Source organism: Solanum stenotomum, chromosome 6, assembly GCF_019186545.1.
Source record: "Solanum stenotomum isolate F172 chromosome 6, ASM1918654v1, whole genome shotgun sequence".
Lineage (NCBI taxonomy): Eukaryota > Viridiplantae > Streptophyta > Magnoliopsida > Solanales > Solanaceae > Solanum > Solanum stenotomum.
Genome location: NC_064287.1, coordinates 51,771,848 through 51,789,808, shown reverse-complemented (window position 1 = coordinate 51,789,808; position 17,961 = coordinate 51,771,848). Strand labels below are relative to the sequence as shown.

At 35.1% G+C, this 17,961-nt stretch overlaps 2 protein-coding genes and 1 long non-coding RNA gene across 3 annotated transcripts in view; all 3 read left to right on the top strand.

Moving 5' to 3' along the window:
• The window catches only part of LOC125866672 (LEAF RUST 10 DISEASE-RESISTANCE LOCUS RECEPTOR-LIKE PROTEIN KINASE-like 2.1), a 32,785-nt gene that overhangs the window by 9,823 nt on the left and 5,001 nt on the right, over nucleotides 1–17,961 (top strand). The window contains exons 2-3 of the mRNA XM_049546983.1: nucleotides 9,437–9,472; nucleotides 9,607–10,676. Coding sequence (XP_049402940.1) covers nucleotides 9,437–9,472; nucleotides 9,607–10,676 — 1,106 coding nt within the window. The remainder of the gene's footprint in view (nucleotides 1–9,436; nucleotides 9,473–9,606; nucleotides 10,677–17,961) is intronic.
• On the top strand, nucleotides 11,802–14,025 carry LOC125866673 (rust resistance kinase Lr10-like). Its single transcript, XM_049546984.1, has 2 exons — nucleotides 11,802–12,507; nucleotides 12,818–14,025. Exons 1-2 carry the CDS (start codon nucleotides 11,802–11,804, stop codon nucleotides 13,990–13,992), a joined length of 1,881 nt encoding a protein of 626 aa, XP_049402941.1. The 3' UTR covers nucleotides 13,993–14,025.
• The window catches only part of LOC125866678 (uncharacterized), a 3,584-nt gene continuing 2,821 nt past the window's right edge, over nucleotides 17,199–17,961 (top strand). The window contains exon 1 of the long non-coding RNA XR_007446552.1: nucleotides 17,199–17,478. This is a non-coding gene — a long non-coding RNA (uncharacterized LOC125866678). The remainder of the gene's footprint in view (nucleotides 17,479–17,961) is intronic.

Below are 17,961 nucleotides of genomic sequence, written 5' to 3'. Positions count from 1 at the left end.
TGTCAATTTTCAGCTGAATGCCTCTCAAAGTGAGAGTCTTTCCATTATATAGAGAAAATAAAGATTACACATCCCTAAAGATCCGCCATTCCTATCCCTAAAGATCAGCTATTCTATCTATACAAATCTGCCATTGAATCCCTCTAAATCTGCCTTGCTATCCCTCCAAATCAGCTATTCTATCACAATATTTATTCATATGATTCTACAACAAATGTATATGATCATGCTAATTTATATCACTATATAATTACATTAATATATACAATCATTTAGTTGTCTATCATGCTAACAATACTATTTTTCTCGTGGACCCGAAGCTTCAAACTATATTGAGGAAAAACAAGTGCCAGGCTTTTAACGAAAATATCTCCATTTCAGACTCTCCTTCTATTTCTTACACTGCAGTTAACCTTCAGAACTTCTACAAATGCAACAGGACTAGTAGTAACAACCCATACATTAATCAGACGATGAAAGATCATTTTGATGGTTATGAATCATACGATGGCTGTGATGGATTCACCATATACTACAAGTTCGATGGAGTTGATGATGAAGACATTCTAGCAGGCAATCATACTGCCAACTGTTCACTTATCAGATTGCCATATTACCAAACAGAACCTGGTGATGATAATTTGGTCAACTTCTTACATCCTGAATTTCTAGTAGAATGGAAACTGTCTGATGACTGTAACGAATGTCACTATGGTGGAGGTCGATGCCAGACTGATAGGAAGAACAATTTTCTTTGTACAAAGGTAGACATATCCATATATGTACTTAATTTTCAAGGTCAAGTTAACATTATCCCCTGGATTAGATAGTTTTTTTTCTTCTTCCAAATATTGGGGTAAGGGCAGGGACGGAGCCAGGTGTGAGCAAGCTTGTCTCCATTCCAAATTAAACACTTATTCTCCTTCGATCATTAATAGACTTTTTCGCTTAATCGGAGATAGGTTTTATAATCTGAAACTCATAAATGTTGGTGTTGCAAATGTAGCAGGAACATCAAAAAGGGGTTACCTTCAGACTATCTGGTTTAAAGTTGCCACAGGTAACTCATCTTCTTTTTTCACAAGTTTAATTTAAGAGGAGATGCACAGATTCCCCAATGCAGAGATGTGAAAGATTGACTATGGATAGTCTAAAGAAGTATTGTTGGAGGAGAGGTAATTAAACACGACATGACACACTTTTAGCTTAATGAGGACATGACCTTATATAGGAGGTTGTGAAGGACACGGATAACGATAGTAAGTTAGCAGATCGTAAAGCATGGTCTCGCTTATCCTTTCCCATTAGTAGTCGTAGTATTACACCTGTAGTTTCTTGTTGCTAGATTTTTGTTACTATCTATCTCTTTTTATAATTCGATTGTAGTATTTTTTGTTGTAGTTACTGTTGAGAATCTTTGGTCATGCTTTCTATAGTATTTTACCATGGTTTCTTCATTTTTGTTATTTCCTTTTCTGAACTGCTTTTTTTTTTTCCTCAAGCAGATATTCTATTGACTGTCTCTCTACCTCTTAGGTAGGGGTAAAGTCTGCGTACACCTACCCTCCCCAGACTCTACTTTGTAGTATTACACTGGAAATATTGCTGTTGTTGTATTCTCTGATGGGGCATGACTTCATTTTTTTCACACAGGTGCAAGTTTGTTTACTGTTGGACTGTTGGCTTTACTACTCTTTTGCTTCAGAAAAAAAAAATTGTGGTACAAAAACCTCAGGTTTTGGGAATCTAATGCTGAGGATCACCAAAAAGTTGAAGAATTCTTAAAGAACTATGGATCATATGCTCCAAACAGATACAATTATACAGACATCAAAAGAATCACCGGTCGCTTCAAAAGCAAACTAGGACAAGGAGGATTTGGTAATGTGTACAGAGGAAGTTTGAGTAATGGGAGTGAAGTGGCAGTAAAGGTCCTGAATGAACTAAAAGGCAGTGGTGAAGATTTCATTAACAAAGTGGCAAGTATTAGCAGAACATCACATGTTAACATTGTGAGCCTTGTGGGATTTTGTTTTGAAGGTCACAAAAGAGCTCTTGTATATGAGTTCATGCCAAATGGATCTCTTGAAAAGTTTATCTATGAGGAAAGATCTAATGGAGTTCGCCAATTAGGCTGGCCAATATTGTACAAAATTGCATTAGGCATTGCTCGAGGATTAGAGTACTTGCACCGTGGTTGNTCTTGCCAAACTATGCATAAAAAAGGAGAGTATCGTGTCAATGTTAGGTCCACGAGGTACTATAGGCTATATTGCTCCAGAAGTTGTTTGCAGAAACTTGGGAGGTGTCTCTCACAAGTCTGACGTCTATAGCTATGGAATGATGGTCCTAGAGATGGTTGGAGGAAGAAAGAATGTTGATGTTGGAGTTGATCGTACAAGTGAAATCTACTTTCCACATTGGCTCTATCGACGAATTGAACTAGACGAAGAGCTTCAACTAATCGGAATAATGAATGAAGAGGAGAACAAATGTGCAGAAAGATGGTGATATCAAGTTTGTGGTGCATACAGACTGATCCTGCAAATCGACCATCGATGAGCAAGGTTGTGGAAATGTTAGAAGGGAAACTAGACTCTTTGCAAATGCCTCCCAAGCCTTACCTATATTCTCCCTCAAGATCAGAGGTAGATTCATCAATAATAGAACTGACAACAACAACAACTTACCCAGTATAGTCCCACAAGTGAGGTGTGACTTCATTTCTTAGTTGTTTGTTTTATTGAACATTGGCATCAGAGCATACTATATAGGTTCTGTCAAATGAAAAGTGTTCTCAGGTACCTCTTTCATAGTGGTTTTTAGACTGTATGAGACATTCAATGTGCACAAGAACTACTTATTTTGTATATAAATTCTTGGAATTTAGTGAAGAAAATTAAGTCTCTAAGTTCAATTCTTGCCTCTCTAGCATTTTATTTCTAAAAATGTTAGAATAGATCGGTATATAGTGTCCTACTTGGAAAAAGATTGTGACCAAACAGAGAAAAAAGAGAAAAGGGTGCATAACTAGAGGAGAAAAATCTTGAAATTATGTAATAGGTGATTATTTTACAATTTCATAATGAAAAATATTAGTTATTTATATACATTTGATTAAAGCGAGCACGGAATATCGAATTTTTTAAAAATAGAATAAGGTAAATTATTGGTAAAAGGAATGTGATATGAAACATCAGACACGAGCAGAAGGATTTTGACACCTTTTGCCATGTGCTTCCTAACAAAATCAGATTTTATTTTATTTTTTAAAAATAAAATAAGTTTAGAACAAAATGGAAATATAATTGTGGTTATTTGTATGATTGAAAATATTTCCTGAAATATAACCTGTTTTTTTTTTAAAAAAAAAAACATATTTTCTAAATTAAAAAAAAAAAAAAACTCCTTCATCCTTTAGCAAGAAAAAAAATCCTAAAAGGATTGTTGTTTTAGAAATTTAAAATAAGAAATAATAATTGTTTCCAACTATACTATTGTATTGAAGAACTACTTCTTAATAGGCGTTCAATTCTTAAGAAACATCTAATAAATAAGGGTACTTTAGTAAATTATACAAACACACAAATAACAATAGCATACCCCGCGTAAGCTTTTGATATGTGTCTAAAGAGAATCGAACCCCTATTGAGATGGATCATCTAATTAAGCGTAAGCAAAATCCTTCATTGTCTCTAAGCCAAGTGACTACTTCAACTTAGTAACTTATATATTCTATTTATTATATATAAACTTTATTGGATGTGAAATAAGTTAAAGCAATACTTTTTTGAAACAAAAAAAGTAGAATTTTATTCAATAAATTGAGCAAAAAGAAAGTGATGTTTGAATATTTATTTTCATAATTGTGGCTGTAGTTTGAAGCCTTAAGAAGCAAGTAGGATATGAAAAAGTGAATGTCATGGGACCAAAGGAATGTTAAAAGATTATTAAATTCTAAGGAATAAGACTTAAAAAGCAAGTGGACATCCAATAAAAACCAAAGTATACATCACTAGTCACAACCTCTCCATAAATTATACTTTAATTAGACGTTTCGAGTTGAAATTTTAGTATGAAATTGCTTTTGTTAGTGAGAGTTTTACCTTTTAATGTGGGAGTTTTTTTACGCGAATTCAAGTTTTATCCAGCTCCAATACAGATACCAAACATCTAGTTGGTTTTTTTTTTTTTTACAAACATATATAAAGAATTTGCTGGTTTGACTAATTCAAATTCGTGTGGGTTAAAGAAACACTTTCTAAGATTTGAACTGAGCGATTGAAAATAAAAATCGTATATATTCAATTCACCGTAATTCTTCATGGTGGCAATACTGAGTATATTTTAATACTTAAAAGGAAGTTTACTTTACAAGACTAATAATGAAATAATTATGGCTTCCAATTGGTATATCCAATTGAAAATTGAAACCTATTATTTGCTACTCATTGTAGGAATTATAAGTTATTATTGAATAATAATACATGTATATACTTTTTAAAGTTTACTCTATTTTCTTTAAGTGGAAGGACTTTGCCTTAAGCTTTATCAAGATTAAAGTAAGTGCTAGTAGTTTTGTTTTCCCTTCAATGATTTTTGAGCTATTTTCCTTTTATATGCTTGGAAAAGAAGCAAATCACATAGGAAATTTTAATACAAGATTAAATGGGAAAACTATGAATAAAATAAAAAATTATCATGTTATGGGCCATTTCCTGCTTTAATGGATCTTAATTATGTGGCGTAAATTCAAATTAATCAAGCGTCAAAAGTAAATTCCAAACATCAAAATAACAAATACAAAAAAACAAAACTAGGTGTTTTGCCTAATCAAAAGTCTCACGTTTAAGTCATGAGAATAAAATTATTTTTAATAGAGAACACTTTACTTATAACTTTTCCAAAATTATGTAAGTACTTAGAAATTGAACAAGAATACTAAGATGCAAGTCACAAAAATAAGTTGATGTAACAAGCATTTACTTTTCAATGCATTAATGAAAGAGGAAAAAAAAAACAAGTGAGTGGATTTTAGTTGGAAAAAATATAATAAGTTTTTTTTTTATTGAAAATGACTTGAGATGACTTTGGCCTAGACAATTGATGTTGTTACTCAACTTGGTGATTTGTGTGATTTCAAGTGCTTCAATATATAGAAGCATTTATATAACAAAATTGACATCTACCTAGTTTCTATACCCTTAAATTTTAGTCCATTATTTAGCAATGTATGATGTTTGTACGATGCACTATCGAAAAAACGATATTCAGTAATTATTTACAACTTAAATGGAAGAAAACGATCTTCCAAATTGAAGATTTCATATGCTGATTTTTGTGTTATATTTTACCGATCTTCTGGATACGAAAGGAAGGAGCTGAGTAATGTACCATTATCATTGCATTTGTTGCAACATATTTGTAAAGCACAGATATGCTTTGGTGATAACGTCTTCTATGGTAATATCACTAAGAAATATATAGTAGTATATATAGATCTTTTTGGTGAGAATATAATTAAATAATAAAAGTACGTTTTTTCTAACAATTTAAACTTTTAGAAGAGATAGTCACACACTTTAATATGATATCAGAGATGATCACACAGTTCAACATCTAGGGAGGAAATTAATTTCTCTTACATCTATCAATTTTTTTATTTTTTATTTTCATAACTATTAACACTATGACATATATTTTCCACTTCTGCCTCTTGTTAATTCCAATAACTCTTTAATAGGCTGTTAAAGATGTAGATTTGGGCCCTACATGTCTGGGCCTGTTTGTTCCACAGTCCATTATCTAAATAAATGATCCAGTCCACTTGCAATGATATATTATTATAAAGTTGTTAAGTCCATTATCTAAATAAATGATCCAGTCCACTTGCAATGATATATTATAAAGTCCATTGAGCATCGAAATTCATTAGTCTGACTTGTGACATCTTGCAAGTTGATGACTAGGAGGAAGCTTAAAAAAAAAAATTTTGGAAACTTTCATTTTTTCGAAAGAGTTTTAAAGTTCTGGAAATTTGATTAAGTATGGAAAAAAGTTAGTTTTTGGCCAACTTTGAACAGTCATAACTCCTAGCTCAGGATGATTTAGATTNCAAGCTTAAGTTGTGGTTTAGCTTTCCAGCTCGCATACTCGTACATTCAATGTACTGATGACAGTTGGCCTGCATCTTATTATGATGCAGACACAGGTACCCAGGGCTAGCATCCGGTTCGCCGTTGATCCAGTTGAGTACTCCAGAGTCAGTGGTGAGCCTTTTTACATTCCGGAGGACTCGGTTATTTTGTTCTCTTAGTTTTGTTTTATTAGGATGTTGTGGGGTCTGTCCCAACATCCATCTCAGTATTTTAGAGGCTTCATAGACAGTCAGTCAGTTAGTTTGGAGTCTCTCATCTATGTATATATGTAAATATTCTATTTTTGGGACTCGAGTTGCCTTTTTGGCCAGATTTTATCAGTTAAGTTGTTTTATAACCTTGCATTGCATTGAGTTATTACGCTGAGTTAAGAAAGTCAGGCCAAAGGTTCGCTTGGGGGCCAGCAATTGTCTTCGAGTGCCCGCCACGTCCAGGGTGTAGGCTCGGGGAGTGACATGACTAATTTGAATTCGTACCTAAAACTCAAGACAATCTCATTTATCAAAAAAAAAAAGAAGCGATTTTATGATTTGAACTTTATGAATTCTGAATTTTAGGACAATGAAGCGGAATATAATCAAGAATTTCAGCAAGCAATGCATTGTTGTTTCCTCTCCCTCAGCACCATGTTGGCTTTCTTGCAATTGTTTCTCTTTAATACAAGCAAATTTTCATTCGATTCTAAGTTAATATATTATGATTTTGACGTTGTCACGGACAGTCTAGTCTAGCATACGGAGGGGCCTATATGGTTAGCAGAAAGTAATCACACCCAAGTCGGTTACTTTGCCTCATGTCACCCTTCCAAGACATCTCAGGAAGGCGCCACGTGACAGTTGGACTAAAACTATTGAGTTTAGCCAAACTTATAGGTAAGGTAGCTTTCTAGCTCCGCGCCTCCACCCCTGGTTGTGGGATGGAATCAACTTTTTGAGTGACCATTTAAGAGATTAACTCAAAAAGTCAATAGAATGTGAATACCAAGTGAAGTCATCTTGATATTAGACAAGTACCTATTTTATGTAGCCCACAAGTATGTGAAAAGAGATAAAAAATAATATAAAAGAACAATACCCTCCTCCCTTGGTGATTTCTTCTTCATTTTCTTTAACCTGTGTGAATATGGACTATGTCTCAAAAGCATACATTTTTATTACAATTTCAAGCTTAGTCAAAGAATTTATTGGTCAATAATTGCAACTTCTTCGTTAAAAACTTGACCCCGGTAGAGTTATCTAGTACAAGTATCACATGGAATTAGTTAAGATGCACGCAAGTTGTATGGGCGCCATGCTTGTCAAACAAAAAGAAACTTGACCCCAGTCAAGTTGTAGAGAATATGTATAGACCAAATGAATTCAACTTTTTGCTAACAAGAAGGTAAAATCCAAGAAAACCCTCTTCTCTCTTTAGTATAATTTTCATTATCTACTTGTGTAGTAGCATATTTTTCAGTTATTTAAGATTAAAGATGAACCAAGAAAAAAGGTATATCTTGATAGCATCATTAAACCTTTGTGTTTTCTGCTTCATTCTGCAACTAGATAAATGTTCTGCTGTTGATCCACAGTTTGTAGTATGTAATAAACCAGTAAATTGTAGATATGGTCCAAGAATAAGCTTTCCATTTTATATAAAAGATGTTCAAGAATCTTATTGTGGGTTCCCTGGATTTGGGCTAAATTGTAGTGAACAAGGGTTTCCTGTTGTACATATTACTGGAAATGAGTATATAGTTGAAGATATAAAATATCAAGATCAGACTTTTCAGCTTAAAAATTCAGTCTTTAACAGCACTACAAGGAATGGTTGTGTTTCTGATATCAAGAACGTGTCGCTCGATAATCGCCCTTTTCAGTTTGTTAAGAAATCGAAAATTTACTTGTTGTCGAAGTGTAATGGTTCAATATCTGAGAATCTTTCGAAGCACATGATTCGTTTTGGTTGTGGTGGAGAAAATGGGAATGATTGGGGTCTTGCAATATTTGCTGAGGATGAGAGCTTTGAGTCTGCATTACAAGTGTGTGAAAAACATGTGATGGCACCAGTAGAAATGCTTGGTGATGAGGGAAGTAATCGAGATGTTGACTATCTGGGGATTTTGAGAAGGGGGTTTAGATTGAACTGGACTTCTGCTAATTGCAGTGAATGTGCAGAAAGTAGAGGACATTGCGGATTTAATATTATCAATTATCAATTCAAATGTTTCTGCACTGACAGGCCTCATGCTTTGAGTTGCCCACCTACCAGTAAGCCCCTATCTAGTAGTTAATTTTCCAGTATAATTATGCAGAACCTTATCTTATGATTAGGCACCGTGCTTTAGGTTCTTTTCTTGTGATTACCAAGCGCACAAAAAAGTATCGTTTGATCATCTAGGCATCAAGATACAGCTGCATTAAGCATTTGGATTATGTGTTAACCACAATTTTGCGCAGCCAACTTTTAAAAAAAAAGATAAATATAAAAATTGGTGGTAGGGGAAGGGGAAATGGGGGAGGGGATTACAAGATGGGGAATCGAACACCAACATCAACAAGGTAAAAGTTCAGGTAGCCAACCAATTGAGGTACGGAGATTTCCCTGTGCAGCCAAGTTAATATTCTCGTAGCAGCTAACTACTTCTCTGATGAATGGTGCCTTGTTCTGATTNTTTTCTGCTATGTTCTCTATGTTTCATCGGCTTATCTTCAACTTAGTTCAATTAGAGAGTAAATCTTGTCCAAAAGAGTTTCGTTGTGGAAGAATTGGAACCATAAGTTATCTTTTCCCACCTCACGTTCTATTTTGAGTCGACAACAATATTACTTTGTACATTCAAATGCACAAATAACAGTACGCAGATTGATAGTTATTTTCAAAGTTATAAGAACTACTCGAGTTGTGATGCCTTTAGCTTATAGTGTCATAAACCAAGAACAGATCAAAGACATAGTATTCCAGCTAGCGATCTTCCTGCAAATTCATCGTTCACCTTCAGAACCAAATTCTACTGATTTGCTGGATCTATTGACTCCTAGTTTCACATTAGATTGGGAATTGTCGTTAAATTATTCCAGCTGTCTTCATAGAGAAGGGTGATACCAAAGTGACATCAAAAACAACTTCTTTTGCTCCAGAGGTCAGTTGCTTGTGTATGTCTGGTTTCATTTTTGGAAAGGATTTAGATGTGTGTTGGTTGGTTCATTCCAAGATGTTTAATATGTCAACGTGAACGAAAGTGAATTGCTTTCACTCGTATTGTGACTAATTTATCTTTCATTTCTGTGTATTTGCAGAAGCAAAAAGTAACTTGGGACTGATACTAGGCACAGGTACATGTCTGTTATCTGTAATTAGACTTGCACAAAAAATCTCCTATTGCCTTGCAAATGTTGTAATTGTTGTGTTGCCTCAAAACCAGGACCTTTCTGGTGCATGACTTTCCTTTTTCCCCCCACATTTGCAGTTTTCTCTTGCATCGGAGTCGTGATTTTGCTCTTCTGCTTGAGAAAAAACATTTTCTGGCACAAAAATCTCAGGTTTTGGGAATCTATAGCTGAGGATCACCGAAATATTGAAGCATTTCTGAAGAACTCTGGGTCATATGCTCCAAAAAGATACAGCTATACAGACATCCAGCGAATCACCAGTCACTTCAAAAACAAACTAGGCCAAGGAGGATTTGGTAATGTATACAGAGGAAGTTTGCGTAACGGGAGTCAAGTGGCAGTAAAGGTCCTGAATGAACTAAAAGGCAGTGGTGAAGATTTTATTAACGAAGTGGCAAGTATTAGCAGAACATCACATGTTAACATCGTGAGCCTTGTGGGATTTTGTTTTGAGGGTCACAAAAGAGCTCTTTTATATGAGTTCATGCCAAATGGATCTCTTGAAAAGTTTATTTATGAGGAAATATCTGACGGAGTTCGCCAATTAGGCTGGCAAATATTGTATGAAATTGCATTAGGCATTGCTCGAGGATTGGAGTACTTGCACCGTGGTTGTAACACTCGGATTTTGCATTTTGATATAAAGCGTCATAATATCCTACTTGATGAGGATTTTTGTCCAAAGATCTCCGACTTTGGTCTTGCCAAACTATGCATAAAAAAGGAGAGTATCGTGTCAATGTTAGGTCCACGAGGTACTATAGGCTATATTGCTCCAGAAGTTGTTTGCAGAAACTTGGGAGGTGTCTCTCACAAGTCTGACGTCTATAGCTATGGAATGATGGTCCTAGAGATGGTTGGAGGAAGAAAGAATGTTGATGTTGGAGTTGATCGTACAAGTGAAATCTACTTTCCACATTGGCTCTATCGACGAATTGAACTAGACGGAGAGCTTCAACTAATCGGGATAATGAATGAAGAGGAGAACGAATGTGCAAGAAAGATGGTGATAGCGAGTTTATGGTGCATACAGACTGATCCTGCAAATCGACCATCGATGAGCAAGGTTGTGGAAATGTTAGAAGGGAAACTAGACTCTTTGCAAATGCCTCCCAAGCCTTACCTATATTCTCCCTCAAGATCAGAGGTAGATTCATCAATAATAGAACTGACAACAACAACAACAACAACATACCCAGTATAGTCCCACAAGTATGGCGTGAGAAGGGTAATGTGTACGCAGACCTCATCTCTACTTTTGTACTTTTGTGGGGTAGAGAGTTTTTTTCGATAGACTCTCTATGCCATGGAACAAAAACGATTAATTCGTCCATCATTCCCAAGAATGTCAACAATTTTGTTACAATGCTTTCTGATTTCTTCTTCATCTCTTAGTTGAGTGTTTTATTCAGCATTGACATCAGAGCTTACTATATTGGTTCTGTCAAATGAAAAGTGTTCTCAGATACCTATTTTGAGATTCTATGAGACATTAAATGTGGACAAGAACTACTAATTTTGTATATAAAGACTATGAAGCAAAATGTTCTTGGAATCTCAGTGTATAGTGAAGAAAATTTAGTCTCTTAAGTTCAATTCTTGTCTCTCTAGCATCTTATATCTAAAAATGTTAGAATATAATTGTATATAGTGTCCTACTTGGAAAAGGAGTTTGACTAAACGGAGAAAAAAGAGAAAAGGATGCATAACTAGAGGAGAAAAGTCCTTTAGATGTTGACAGAACTCTTTTGAAATATCTAAATACAATTCTGAGACTTTTCCACTCCCAATAATGTTAGAATAGACTTCTTTATATATGTGTTTTTGACCATTAACTCTTTTCACCTTTTCGCGAGTTTCATATCTCAACTATCCATTGTTTGCTTTTACCTACCTAAACTATCACTCCCTCTGTATTTAAACATACATTCGATGTTGAATTGGCCAACACACGCCTGTCGTCAAGTAGGAATAATATTTGGCAAACTCAACATCGTGGTTTGTTTTTATACAAAGAGAGTGATATATAGTTTAGGTAGGTAAAAGGCATAATGGAAAGTTGATATCTGAAACTCACAAAAAAGACGACTAAGTCTAGATATTGATGCAAGACTTCCAAGTCTTTACACCAAGATGTAGTTACTTGGAGTCTTCCTTCACAGCACCTAATATACGTTTCTCACAAATTTTCCAAATCAACTATGCTTTAAAATGTAAGTGTAGTGAAAAAATGAGTTCATAATCTAGTCTTCCTCTTCTTGAGATATTTAATATGGCTATCACTTCATTTGTAAGCTTTCTTCTATCTTTACTCGTGATCTTAGTTCAGGCAAAGGGAAGAAATGCTTCAACTTGTCCAAAGTCCTTTTCATGTGGAAATTTTACTGACCTGAAATTTCCTTACTCTCTTCCCACACAACCCGATTGTGGAATAATATTCATGTCTGGTTGTGATGCTAAACCATTTCCAAGAATCCAACTAGTTCCTGGAGGAGAATGGTACTATGCTTTAGAGATGCATGATTCATCAGTTTGGCTTGGTGACCGGAAGCTTCAAACAACGTTGACACAACACAAGTGCCAGGCGTTTAACAAAACTTTCTCCCTTCCATACTCTCCTTCTATTTCTTTCAATATGATTAATAGTAACAACTTCTTCAAATGCAGCAGTAGCAGTAATAATGTCCATAACATTACGCAGAAGAAGAACAATCATTTTGTGGGTTATAATATGTACAGTGGCTGTGAAGGCTTTAGCATATATTACAAGCTTTCCGATGAATACATAGGAGCAGACACTATTCCTACCAACTGTTCACTTATCAGATTGCCGATTCAGTCAGGTCATGGTGATTTGTTCAACAGGTTAGGTCCCGAAATTCTAGTAGAATGGAAACTGTCTGATGAATGTAATGAATGTCATTATGGTGGAGGTCAATGCCAGACTGATAAAACCAACAAATTTTCTTGTCATAAAGGTAGACATCTCCTATACTTTCAAGGTCAAGTTCATGCTTCTTAAGTCCCTTTCTTGTTTCATGACGCATAGATAATATATTTCGTATTATTTCCCCCTTCTGTAGATGCAAAAACACCTACAAGTACTATCGACCAAAGAAAAGTAACAACCGAAAGAAACACGGGGGAGCTGATTATGGTCACAGGTACTAGAATATATTTAATTGCTGCCATGTTTTTCTTATTACAGAGTTTTCATGCATAACATTTAGATTCTCAACATTTTGTATTAGCTCAAAACCTTTCTCTACTGAATGTATGGATGTGGAGTTGAGGGAACAAAATTTTCTCTGATGGGGCATGATTTCATTTTTTTTACCACAGGTGCAAGTTTGTCTACTGTTGGACTGTTGGCTTTACTACTCTTTTGCTTCAGAGAAAAAAAGTTGTGGTACAAATACCTCATCAGGTTATGGGAATCTAATGCTGAGGATCACCAAAAAGTTGAAGAATTCTTAAAGAATTATGGATCATATGCTCCAAACAGATACAATTATACAGACATCAAACGGATCACCAATCGCTTCAGAAGCAGACTAGGCCAAGGAGGATTTGGTAAAGTATACAGAGGAAGTTTGCGTAACGGGAGTCAAGTGGCAGTAAAGGTCCTGAATGAACTAAAAGGCAGTGGTGAAGATTTCATTAACGAAGTGGCAAGTATTAGCAGAACATCACATGTTAACGTTGTGAGCCTTGTGGGATTTTGTTTTGAGGGTCACAAAAGAGCTCTTGTGTATGAGTTCATGCCAAATGGATCTCTTGAAAAGTTTATCTATGAGGAAAGATCTAATGGAGTTCGCCAATTAGGCTGGCCAATATTGTACAAAATTGCATTAGGCATTGCTCGAGGATTAGAGTACTTGCACCGTGGTTGTAACACTCGGATTTTGCATTTTGATATAAAGCCTCATAATATCCTACTTGATGAAGATTTTTGTCCTAAGATCTCTGACTTTGGTCTAGCCAAAATGTGCATGAAACAAGAGAGCATTGTGTCAATGTTAGGTCCACGAGGGACTATCGGTTATATTGCTCCAGAAATTGTTTGTAGAAACTTGGGAGGTGTGTCTCACAAGTCTGATGTCTATAGCTATGGGATGATGGTCCTAGAGATGGTTGGAGGAAGAAAGAATGTTGATGTTAGAGTTGATCGCACGAGTGAAATCTACTTTCCACATTGGCTCTATCGACGAATTGAACTAGACGAAGAGCTTCAATTAATCGGAATAATGAATGAAGAGGAGAACGAATGTGCAAGAAAGATGGTGATAGCGAGTTTATGGTGCATACAGACTGATCCCTCAAATCGACCATCGATGAGCAAGGTTGTGGAAATGTTAGAAGGGAAACTAGACTCTTTGCAAATGCCTCACAAGCCTTATCTATTTTCTCCCTCAAGATCAGAGGTAGATTCATCAATAATAGAACTGACAACAACAACATAGCCAGTATAGTCCCACAAGGGGGGTGTGAGAAGGGTAGGGTGTACCCAGACCTTACATCTACCTTTGTGGAGTAGAGAGATTGTTCCCGATAGACCCCAAGCTCAAGAAAATCATTTTGCAGAAAATGGTTTGAAAGAAATGTAAGAGTAAAAAATTTAGTTGACTAAGTATTTGCTAGTACTTAACTAGCAAAGAGGAAGAAAGATATAGTTCAAGTGTTCAACCACATCTTTTAATTTCATTTTGTGATTTTCATTAGTTGTCAAAGATGTAATATTACTACATGGAAGTTAAATATTAAGGCCGTAATTTCCCTATTCTTCAAAATTTCTTGAGGAAGAAGAGTTGTTAGTCCTTCAAGAGAGAGATCTCTCTTCTCGACATAAGTTGTGTAGTGTCTAATTCGCTCGGCATAAGTTTAGAGAACTTTTGTGTAGCTCAGCATAAGTTCCGTAGGAATTAAGTTATCGAGACATAAGTTGTGTAATATCTAATTTGCTCGACATAAGTTTATAGATCTTTTGTCAAACTCAACATATATAAGTTTCATAGAAATTTAAGTTATGTCTCTTACGCCATAACTTGTTCTGAATTGAACTTATGCCTCCATCGGCATAAGTTTTGTAGGAATTAAGTGGCATAACAAGGTTTTGAAATAATTAATCCCGAAATAACTTGTTCCCAACTAAATAACCCTTAAAGTGTTTACACCAACATGTAGAAGTATTGTTGAGTCTTCCCTACATTACCAATAAAAACTTGAGACTAGTAATGGGAGTCACATAAGTTTGTCTTATAACAGTTAGATTCAATATGAATTTGGCTTCTTCTTTTATTTGTTTCCTTTTTTGACAAAATAATCATACTACCTTCAATTATTTCAATGTGTCCCTTCTAAATACTTGTAGACAATTTTGGGGTCCAGCTTTTTTGAATTTTTTCTAACTTTGACACACGTACATTTTGCCAACTTTGTACTTTCACTTCCTATATTTATTTACCGTTTCAAAGTTGTAATTTTAGAGTTATTTATTTTCTATATGATTTAATAAAATAATTTGTATTTTTTTTGAAAAAATCATCAATCTTCACTTTAAAAGTAGATCATATGACTAAGAATTTTCTACTATGTAAATGAGGGGTGTGTCGGTTGGTTCTATTTTTATGTATGCGTTTTCAATTTATTGAGTTTTGGTCCTTAATAGTTCAGTTTTCGTTTTATCGATTTTTGATCCTTAATGGTTCAATTTAATCAATAAGAAAATGCTCATAAGCAAATATACGACTTTTCGGTGACAGAAATATAATGGATAGTTAAAGTATGAAATTCGAAAAACCAAAAAAAAGTGATAGCTGTCTCTTCACTGGGCTTGACGACAGTCTATATAGTGATGCTGAGTCGTTTGGTGTGAGATATAAGGTATAAATGTATAATAATCCCAGATAAAATGCAGTATTAGGCAGTTCTGGGATACTAGTGACAGAATATGTTAGCCCAATACATGATAAAATAACTTGTTTCCAACCAAACGACCGTTAAAGTTTTTACACCAATATGTAAAAGTACTGCTCACATTACCAATAAAAAACATGAGACTAGTAATGGGAGTCACACAATACACAAAACTTCAGTTACCTTACATCTACCTTTGTGGAGTAGAGAGGTTGTTCCCGATAGACCCCAAGCTCAAGAAAATTGTTTTGCAGAAAATGGTTTGAAAGAAATGCAAGACAGTTTAGCTAACTAAGTACATGTTGGTACTTAACTAGCAAAGAGAAGAAAGATTTAGTTCAAGTGTTCAACTAAATCTTTTAATTTCATTTTGTGATTTTCATTAGGTGTCAAGGATGTAATATTACTACATGGAAGTTAAAGATTAAAGTCTTAAATTCCCTATTCTTCAAAATTTCTTGAGGAAGAAGAGTGGTCAGTCCTTTAAGAGAGATTTCCCTTCTCGAAAAAACTCCTTTAATCAAGTATGCCATGGAAGGAAAACTATTAACTCGTACATCATAGCCAAGTGTGTCAACAATTTTGTTACAGTGCTTTCTCATTTCTGCTTCATTTCATATTTGAGTGATTTACTGAACATTGGCATCAGAGCATAGGTGTGTTTTAATACAAAGGGAGTGATAGTTTAAGAAGGTAAAACGAACTATAGATAGTTGAGGTATGAAATTGCAAAAAAATGTTAATATAGGTGTGTTTTTGACCATCAACTCTTATCACCTTTTTGTGAGTTCATACCTCAACTATCGATTGTTCTATACACACATCGATGCTGGCAAAGCAGTGGCTCCGTCCAAAGAAAACTTCATTTTTTCTTTAAGGGGTCAAAAGCTGGTGTAAAAGAAAATGATTGGGGGGGGGGGNGAATTAGAGAAAAGAAGTAGATAAGGTTAATGTTTTATGGGGTTAGAAGTGGTAAAAACACTTCTATTTTTTACAAGATAAGGTACTATTGGAGTAGTCATCGAATTGAGGGGGGCCATCGTTAGAAATTTATGCAAGTATGCGTTTCAATTTGAGTATTTAGTGATAGTTAAGTCAACCATTTTTGGAGACTTTGATCCTGAAACTGATGACAAGTTGCCTGATATATTGCAGAGTCAATAAGTCAAGTCTTTCTACTGGTGCAAATGTCTAGAAAGGTTAATGTGACACATAGTAATAGAGAAAGTGTTTAGAGGTTATGTCACTTCATCTTACTAGAGTTACAATCCCCAAAGCTTCAGCTCTTCTTGCAGTAGGATACAATATGGCTTTCGCTTCTTCGTTTGTTTGCTTTATCCTATCTCTGCTTCTGATGTTAGTTCATGCAAAGGAGAGAAATGATTCAACTTGTTCAAAGTCCTTTTCATGTGGAAATCTTACTGACCTGAGCTTTCCTTTCTCTCTTTCCACACAACCCGACTGCGGAATAGTTCCCATCTCTGGTTGTGATGCTAAACCATTTCCAAGAATCCAACTGCTTCCTGGAGGAGAATGGTACTATGCTAGAGGCAAGGAGTATAGTTATACTATTTTTCTCGTGGACCCGAAGCTTCAAACTATATTGAGGAAAAACAAGTGCCAGGCTTTTAACGAAAATATCTCCATTTCAGACACTCCTTCTATTTCTTACACTGCACTTAACCTTCAAAACTTCTACAAATGCAACAGGACTAGTAGTAACAACCCATACATTAATCAGAAGATGAAAGATCATTTTGATGGTTATGACTCATACGATGGCTGTGATGGATTCACCATATACTACAAGTTTTATGGAGTTGATGATGAAGACATTCTAGCAGGCAATCATACTGCCAACTGTTCACTTATCAGATTGCTATATTACCAAACAGAACTTGGTAATAATTTGGTCAACTTCTTACGTTCTACATTTCTAGTAGAATGGAAATTGTCTGATGACTGTAACGAATGTCACTATGGTGGAGGTCGATGTCAGACTGATAAGAAGAACAATTTTCTTTGTTACAAAGGTAGACATATCGATATATGTACTTAATTTTCAAGGTCAACATTATCCCCTGGATTAGATAGTTTTTTTTTCTTCCAAATATTGAGGTAGGGGCAGGGATGGAGCCATGTGTGAGCAAGCTTGTCTCCATTCCAAATTAAACACTTATTCTCTGTCACACTCCAAAACCAGATGTGATGGCACGTGCCCAAACCCCACCGGACTCGTCAGCCTAACACCCAAAAACCCAACGATACAGAATTTATAAAACAAGAATAAGATAGAAAGATAAGCGGAAGTCTTTAAATAAACTCAACAGAACCCCAGAATTGATTGTCACATGTACAAACCTCTAATACAGAATCTGAATAAAATATACAAGTCTCATAGTAAAGTTCTAGAATAGAACAGAACAGTAAATATAGATAACTTGAGGGCACGTCTGGAATGAACCGCTACCTCTCAAGTAAGTCTGGAAGCTCTAATCTGAAGATGAGTAATAAGC

What these genes read in the sequence shown, in the direction of transcription:
- LOC125866673 (XM_049546984.1), top strand. Translation starts at nt 11,802, where the DNA reads ATGGCTATCACTTCATTTGTAAGCTTTCTTCTATCTTTACTCGTGATC. An exon ending in CAAATTTTCTTGTCATAAAG is followed by an intron (nt 12,508 to 12,817) that starts GTAGACATCTCC and finishes ATGGATGTGGAG; the next exon opens with TTGAGGGAACAAAATTTTCT.